Source organism: Candoia aspera, chromosome 1, assembly GCF_035149785.1.
Source record: "Candoia aspera isolate rCanAsp1 chromosome 1, rCanAsp1.hap2, whole genome shotgun sequence".
NCBI classification, from domain to species: domain Eukaryota; kingdom Metazoa; phylum Chordata; class Lepidosauria; order Squamata; family Boidae; genus Candoia; species Candoia aspera.
This window is the reverse complement of record NC_086153.1, coordinates 99,266,084-99,274,684: the sequence shown is the minus strand read 5'-3', so window position 1 is coordinate 99,274,684 and position 8,601 is coordinate 99,266,084. Positions and strand designations below refer to the sequence as shown.

General features: G+C 41.0%; 1 protein-coding gene across 1 annotated transcript in view; it reads right to left on the bottom strand.

Annotated features, from left to right (window-relative positions):
• Positions 1 to 6,592: 6,592 nt before the first annotated feature.
• The window catches only part of TBC1D32 (TBC1 domain family member 32), a 100,423-nt gene continuing 98,414 nt past the window's right edge, over positions 6,593 to 8,601 (bottom strand). The window contains exon 34 of the mRNA XM_063310583.1: positions 6,593 to 7,555. Coding sequence (XP_063166653.1) covers positions 7,436 to 7,555 — 120 coding nt within the window. The 3' untranslated portion in view covers positions 6,593 to 7,435. The remainder of the gene's footprint in view (positions 7,556 to 8,601) is intronic.

Here is an 8,601-nt window from a genome sequence, read left to right as displayed (position 1 = left end):
GTAGCCCAGAGCTTTGTTTCAAAGTGTGCTCATCTGCATATTAAAAAAAGACTGATGTTTAAGCTGGGGTAATGGAGAGAATCCTGGAGAATCAAGGAATAGCAAGGAGGGACCTCCAGTTTTTTTAGGTCATTACTACCAAAGCAAGCATTTTGTAAACCAATGAGCACCCACTGTGCCACTGATTCTGTGGAAATGCCCTCAAGGTTCTTTCCAAATTTGAAATGAGCCCACTGCCCAAGGATCACCTCCTGTTGGCTGAAGTCTAGTATCAGTTCTAAAATATTCTGATGGTTTTCTTCAAGTGTTCTTCCATCCGAGATGAGTTCTGTATGGGCAAGTGGTGTAAAAATGGAAATTGTAAATGTCTGTCATGGTTCCTGTTCCAATGTTCTGAACACTGTAACAAGTTCCCATGCCATGTTGGTGCTGATACGTGTTCCTGTATGGGAGGGGGCTGCTCCCGTTCCCTTGTACCAGGCAATGAGCTGGACGATACGAGGAATTAGGACTGCATGTTTGGGTTATCTTGACTGGTCAAGGACACCACCCAAAGATCGCCAGGAACCGTTAGGGGCACCTGCAAGGGGATGGAATTGTACTGACTTTGGGGGGAGGGACTGGAAACTGCTTGGGACTAAATTGGGAGAAATCCCTCGCTTTTACGATTCTCAGCTTTGCTTGTGATTCAGCACACTATTCATTATTAAATTAGATATCCATAAGAGCCTTGTGTGAGTCTGATGGTGATTCTGAATAGGGAAGCATTGCAATGTCATTTTCATTACTGGATATTCATGTATTCATTATGATCAGCCTTTCCATGTAATATGCCCAAGGCAAAATAAAATAATTAAACAAAAATATATCCACTTCATTGTGATGTTTTATATACCATGGAGTGTTCTTCAGATCAGGCATCCTTGACAAGAGTTTCAATTATTTCATACCTTTGTATCTGTGCCCAAGTCCAAAAGGCAGGGATGTCCACAGGGTGTGGTTAAAAAAGAAAGTCATGATGGTGCTATTGAAACTCCAGACATTTTTTATGTGTGTCACACGTTAAAAAAAAAACAGGGAGAGTTTAGATTGCACTGTCATAGCTACCATCTCAACTCTTTTGACCACACCCTGCAGAATTCCTGCCAAAAGGTAAAGTGAAAAATTGGTTGTTGGACTATTTCCTAGTGCCACTAGGAAGAACTAGTGCTATCACAGAAAATCACCCTTAAACCATTATTATATTCAATATGTCATATGCACTAAACTTTGTAAACCAGATTATGCAATTAATGGACAGTAGCAGCTGCTTTCATTGCCCTCTAGTAATTGCATATTCAGCCACAATTTTTTCATGTCATTATCCCCTATCTTGAGTAAGGTTTCATTTTACACACACTAGTGTCTCCAGAGAAGCCTAGGCAAGTAATGAAGAACACTAATAGAATACATTTTTACTCCAGAGAAGAAAAGTACAATTTCAGTAATTTGTGGGTTTGTGTGTGTTTAAATTACCTCACTGTGCAGCCACCAAGGCTCCAACTGCATTTTTTCTGCTGACTGCATTTCTACATCACACTTATCATCCACGTCTTTGAAATATTTTTATGGTGCAATGCACATCTTTAAGTTTATTCATTTGGAACTACAGTCGCTGAAATATTTCTGGAACAAGTCAGTTCTGTATTACCTTATCTGGCACTGGGATATTGGATGGAAAAACACAGAAGGCAGCTTCTGCCCTGGGACTGAACACATGTTTCTAAGTGTACTTCACTGTTGTGAAGGTGATTCAGCAGTTGGATCAGCAATTTTGTGTGCAGGCACAACACTCATTGGTTATACAGTGACAAATAACAGTCAACAACCTTCAGTCTTAATGCATCTAAAATATGCAGCTTGGGTCAATACACAGCTATGAAACTGGGTAACAAGCAGTTAGCATGGCTCTAGTCAACCAGCACAGAGAACAAGTATGAGGTTTCAGCAAGTCAAGTTCCATGCAGAGTTAAATTTGAAAACTAGAGGCTGTTAAAAATATTTAGCATCTTGGGTTTTCTCAATCAGTTTTGAATTTAAAAGCTAGGAAAACTCTTCCTCCAAAACAGGCAATTTTTTTGTTAGCATGTTAAATTAGGTATTTTGAATGCATTGGTACCATGCAGATTACAAGTTCAATAATATTGTATTGCAGGGTATATCTGAAGGCAGTGCTACTATAGACATCAAAGGCAGAAAATAAACAGACAAAGTTGTTTTTGTTTTTGTTTTGCTTCCAAATTTTATTCTACAGCTGTTTCTTTCTTCAAAGGCATTGCTTCACTTGCTGCAGGATTGTCACTAGATCAGAATCTTCAAATGCAATTCTGGATAAATAAAAGCTATTTTTTTTCTTACCATTCTCCTTTTAGAAAAGCTGTGACTTGGGTTCTTAAATGGCTTTGGAAGTCTCATCCACTTACTTAAGAGTACTCAGTAGATGATGGTCTAGCAAATAAAACGTCAGCCTTTTTTAAATATTCAAAGCACACAGAAGACTTCTTAATCACTTCTCAGCCTTTGGGCTAAGATCAAGTGTGTGGGTAGTATCTTAGTCATGGCATGGAGGCTGACAATCCATAAATGCAGTTTACCCACAAATCATCCTCTGGCATAAAACAGATGCAAAAAAGAAGCAGCATTCAGGAAAGGTCTAGTAAGAAAGGTCTTCTGAGCATTATTTCTAGATGCCAACTAGCTGTTCAAGAGGCTCTAGCTGAAGGCCTCTGCATCACTCTGTAATACAGATTTGACTTGTCACAAAAATATTTTTAGGTCTGATATAGAGATTCCCAATAAAATCAGTGGTAAACTGGCAAGTGTCATGTTCACTGTTTCAATGTGCACTGTACATCGTAACATTTCACATGCCATGGTGCTGACGCGCATTTCTGTTGGGAGGGAGTTGCTGTGAATCCTTGTGCCAAGCTCTGTATCGGTGTTCCTTATAATGGAATGTGTTTGGGTTATGTGCTCGGCTCAAGGACTTTTCCCGCAGACCATCAGAAGCCATTGGGAGCACCTGGGATTGTGAGCCTGGGAAGATTCTACGGGAGGGAGGGATCTCATTTGTACCGAGGGTTTTTTAGTTTGCATTTGGCGCGCTTTTTCCATTCTCGGCTTTCTTTGTGATCCTGCATACTATGCTTTAATAAATCAGATATCTTTATGAACCTGTTCATGAGTCTGATGGTGTTTTAGGATAGGCAATCATTACAGCAAGTCACTAGAGAGTTTTGAGCTAAAACGTTCTGCTGGAGTCACTTGGATAATTTCAAGGAGTATTAGGGAGACCTCAAGTTAGAAATCTATAGTCATAGACTATTTGCTTCAGTAAACACAATTAATTTGAGACAGGAATGTTGGTATCTTCTTAAAGATATATGCAACTTCTTTTAAATTTTGAAATATTAGGAATAGATAACATCTCCTTCAATTTATGCTCAAATTCTGATGACTAGATACACATTTCCATGCACTTTTCTTTGCAACAAAATGGAAGGCAGACTTCTTGTAGGATTTTGGTTTTCTTTTGACTTCTACTGTACAGGTAGTCCTCACTTACTGACCACAATTGGGACCTGCAACTCCATCACTAAGCAACACGGTCTTAAAGCGAAATGCCACATGACCATGCCTGACTTAGGAGTCAGTTCATCAGTTCCACCTGTGATCATTAGGCCAATCATTGTGGGTCATTAAGCATGACATCATGTGACCACCTGAGACTTCCTGCTGGCTTCCTCATTGACTTTGCTTGTTGGAAGCCAGCCACAAAGGTTGTACATGGTGATCACATGACCATGAGACACTGCAACAATCGCAAATGTGTGTTAGATGCCAAGCACCTGAATTGTGATAATGTGACCATGGGGACACTGCAATGGCTGCAACTTTGAGGACTGGTCATAAATCTCCTTTTTCAGCACCATTGTTACTCCAAGCAATTGCTGAAGGAGTGGTTGGTAAGCAAGGATTACCTGTAATCTACAGCCCTGTGATTTTCTAGTGGTCTCCCATCCAAGAACCTGGCTTGACTCTGCTTAGTTTTTTGAGATCAGCCAAGATGCCTATATCCTTCCATCTGCTGTGACCCATACAGCAGCCCATTCTGAAAACCAGGGGCACACCAGGGTCTGCACGCAGAGTGAATCTGTATAGGTATGATCCAATCCAAAGCTACCATTGTTACCGCCTCATCCCAGGCCATGAAAAAAGCCTCAGTCAAACTGTGTATCAAAACCTCAAGAAAAACTCCAAGCCCCCTTTGAAACCTAACAGGATCCATGAGGCACCTGGGGTTGACCAATGTAATAGGCCCCACCTCCCTAGGGAGAGGGCGTGCTATGGTAACTCCAGGGTCACCTGGTAATGATCTGTCCATGACAAGGGACAGATTGTAATATCCCTCAACTTCAGATCTCATAGCCCCAAGGCAAAAGCCAGACCCAATGTGTCACATCACCATCACCACCACCCAGTTGGTTGGGCCTGATAAGCTGGGTCAGGTCCATGGTTATCCTGGTGGCCACATATTCCTGTGCTGACTTTGAGTTTGTGTCCAAGGATGGCAGATTGCAGTCCCTGGGAACCTTAAGTCTGAGGAACTCCACTGCCAGCCTGGACATGGCATTGAACACAGGCAGGGAGGCTGCTATGTGACAAGGAGACTCATACAGTACAGAACTCCCAACTGATCCTTACAGCCCAATTGTACAAGGTCTTATACCTGGCTATCTGCCAGATGGCACACCTGACAACTTTCAGAGTCTCCTGATAGACAAAAGCAATGCCCTGCCCTGGCCATGAAGTTGGCTGGTGCCAAACTGGAAACTCTTCTGGGCACATCTGAGAGGGGCATTTCCCCTCTTTACCCAGCCAGGTCTCATTAATGCACAACAGGTTGGCCCTTTCACCCAGGATCAAATCCTAGATGGGATAAGCTTTATTAGAGGCCAACCTGATATTTAGTAGCACCAGCTGGAGTCCAGAATGAGCTAAGGTGCAAATACTGGTAACCAGGTATATAAGCAGAGAGCTGGAATGCAGTTCAAGACATCGCTCCCATGTTCCCTCTTGTAAGCCGCCTCTGCCTCCTGGTATATCTCGCTTTGCCCATCACTACTACAATGTTCTGTCCTGTCTCTAAGCCCCCTGGCTGTCCTTTAACCCGCTGTCCCCTTCTGTCAGCCATCAAGGATCCCACTCATAGCCCAACTCTCAACCCTCTCCACTCAGCTGGTAAGTTAGCACTAGGGTTCTGTTGACCACGCACTTGGAACTTCTGAACTAACTCCCTGCCCACTCATCCTCAAAATCCAACCACCCCTCTTCCCCTTTTGCTCTCACCACAGGTAGAGGGCAATAAACATACAAACACACCAAGCTAGAACAAACTCCTGCTACCCATTCTGTCTCCCACCTGGGTTCAAGCCCCAACCCTTCCTCAACCATCCTACTCCACAATCAACCTTCACCCAAACCATAATCCTCCTCCTCACCACCAGTCCCAACCCCAATTTAGGAGGCAGAGTGGCATAGTCTCCAAAGGGCTGCAGAATCACTGCAATCTCATTCATCCTGGTCACACTGGTAGCATCAGATCTTTTAAGGCATGGAGCAGATAAAATGACTGTCTTCCCCTTCTGACTAGGCATTGCCAATGAGCAAGATGGCTCCTGTCTCTAGGCATGCAACCACAGCTGCAGGATATTGGCTGGACTTTGCCAAAGGCTTCTGCTGCAGACCAATGATACCTTCATTCTTCTTCAACCCTCCATAAGCTTGAAGGCTAGCCAAGACCAGCCAGCTTGCTCACTTGATATACGTGGGAGTAGGTCATATCAAAGTGGGCAGTGAGACCAACACATGGAGGATAATCATCTTCAGCAGCATCATGAAAGGTGCACCACCAAGCAGCTAAGTGGAGACCTTCCTCAGTGGCTAGCCAGCAGTTCCAAACAGTGTTGCTTCTTCCTCCACCCCACCAGTCCCAGCACTTCTGCCACTGTTCCTAGCCACCACAGACCACCTCCCCCAGCCAGTCTATTAAAAAAAAAAAGCATCCAAGGATCTGTGCAATAATCTCTTATGCTGCAAGATGTCAGTGTAAGTTGATGGGTTGAGAAAAACTGTGTCAAAAACAGCATTTTTGAATGCTGTCTGGCATTTTCTTGTCATTAGAGTTGTGTAAATTGAAAGCATTGAAAAAATGGATTGAAGACTGCTTGCCAAACCCAGATGTGTTAGGGCAGAAGAACTAGTGCTCAATGACTGTTGGTCAATAGTACCTCTGCTGATAAGGAACTGATGCAAAGCAAGACCTATGTCTTTTGTTTTTTCTGGACCTTGTTATCCACTGGAATTCTGAATCTGAATTCAAAAGGTAAATCTTCTGTCCAACCATAGGCCTCATATGACAACCTAGTGGATCTGAGCCAAGTATATATGCACAGTGCCACGGACTTTGCCCTGAGACTGCCTGTGGAATCACCTGGTGCTTTGCTTTGTGTAACTGCTACTTACAAACGATTTAGGCTTCAGAAAAGAACACTTTTGAAGCTTCTTGTTTATTCTGAGGAGGATGAGAAAACAAGGATGTCGCCTTCTCCCAAAGGATTTATTGGTAAGCTGCCAAACATGCTGTGCTTTTCATCAGTGCACCATGATGGATACCTACAGATTCATAATGATACCCCGACAAGTCTATTGAGAGCATGACTCAAGATCAAATGAAAATATTACCAACATCCATGTATGTTCCCAAAGACCTATTTCTTTACATGCAGCTTCAACAAAAAAGGGAACAAAATCTACAGTTTATGAACAGCTCTATTGAAGTGTTAATTCACTCCCTTCTGCAACTTCAAGTAAATACTTTAGTATGTACTATTTAAAAATATTTACAGCAAAACCCAATAACAAACCTTTCATTCTACTTCAAACTGAGACACTCAGGACCTGTAACTAACATATTTTATTTTTTGACCTCCCAAGATAATTTTTGTGGCATGCAAAAGCTATGTGTTTAGAGTGTGCATTGAAATTACTGTTCCTTACTATCAAACCTTTACACAATTTAGAAATGATAGGAAGCAAAGTTTAATAGTATAGAAACTGCTTCCTGGAAAATATAAACAGAACATTTAAGTAATCCCGGGCTGGTTTCTGAAACCAAGTGTAAACAGGCTATGAAACCTGGCTAGAAAAACACATTATTTTTCAGATGATCCAATTTAGAGGATGTTGTCTTGTGAAAATGGTAAGCTGAAAAATCTTATTGATCTGGCTGCATGGACAGTTAGAATGGATGCATTTTAGGGAGAAGGAAATAAACAATCATTGTCCCCTTAAAGTACATAACCAAAATTTGAAATGATGTGCTCATCTGCTTGATCTATGTGTGTGGCACTCTAATATTCCTCATGTCTCTTAATAGAACTGGTCTGTAGGTCTGAGCCAGACTTTCCATATATTCAACATAATCATTCACTTGAAATCCATGGAGTGCTTCTTCCTGCATATTGTATAAAAGAAAAGTATTATTAGCTGAGGGGGAAAAAAAACATAGCATGTGCTATTAAGTTAAGGCATTCTATTTTTCAAAAGTAACTAATTTTATTTTTTCCCATTAATATTTACTTGGTTCTTTGGGTACATTGTACCAACAGAGAAAGCTAGACCTTTCAGTCCTATATGGATGGCAGATGGAAAAAAAGAATGGAACTGTACAAGACTTCCAATAAGGAACAAATAAGGATTAGAATCAGTGGTATGAGAGGTAAATTAGGATTATTTTCCTTTCTGAAAGTTTTTGTCCCCTAAAATCATAAAGCAATTAATATTGCTGTTATCTGACAGGTCTGGAGTCATTTGCCTCACTAAGGCATAGGAAATTTGTATCCAAAACCAGACTATAATGAAAGTAACCAATAAAGATACAGATGTTCCTTTGTTGTAACGCTCATCTGAATTCCATTAAACTGGAAGATGTCTGAGTGGTTTGAGATAGGGATACACAAGCTCATTTGCAATCAACTGTTGCACAGAGCTAGAGGTAGAGGTAATTAAATAGCCATTTTAATGATGCATTAGCCTGTTTCTATATAGCTAGCATTGTTTACTTTAATACAAATATTATATTATTAACAGTGTAATCCATAACCTGCTAAATCCAGAGTGTTTTAATTAAGCCTCAGCTAGAATCAGTATGTTGTGGATTTGATTCCTCAACCTTACCAAGTCAATTAACCCAGGATTCTATGCTGTTTCTTATATTTTTATAGAATATGAAAACCATTCCTCCCAGTTGTGTTCAGTATAGTTTTAATGAGAACTCTGAAATTTTTGACCTATAATTTGGCCTCTGTATCTTAAGAACTATGAAATCTTAACAGCTTGTCATCAGATGTTAACATAAGGAGAGTTGCTCTGATATGTTGCCACCTACTACATAATGAGAACTATAAATTGTGCCACTGTATTTTAAAATTAATGTCAAAGATACTAAATTAATGGTATACTTGGGCACTCATATGAGAAGGCTGTTATGGATAGACAGCA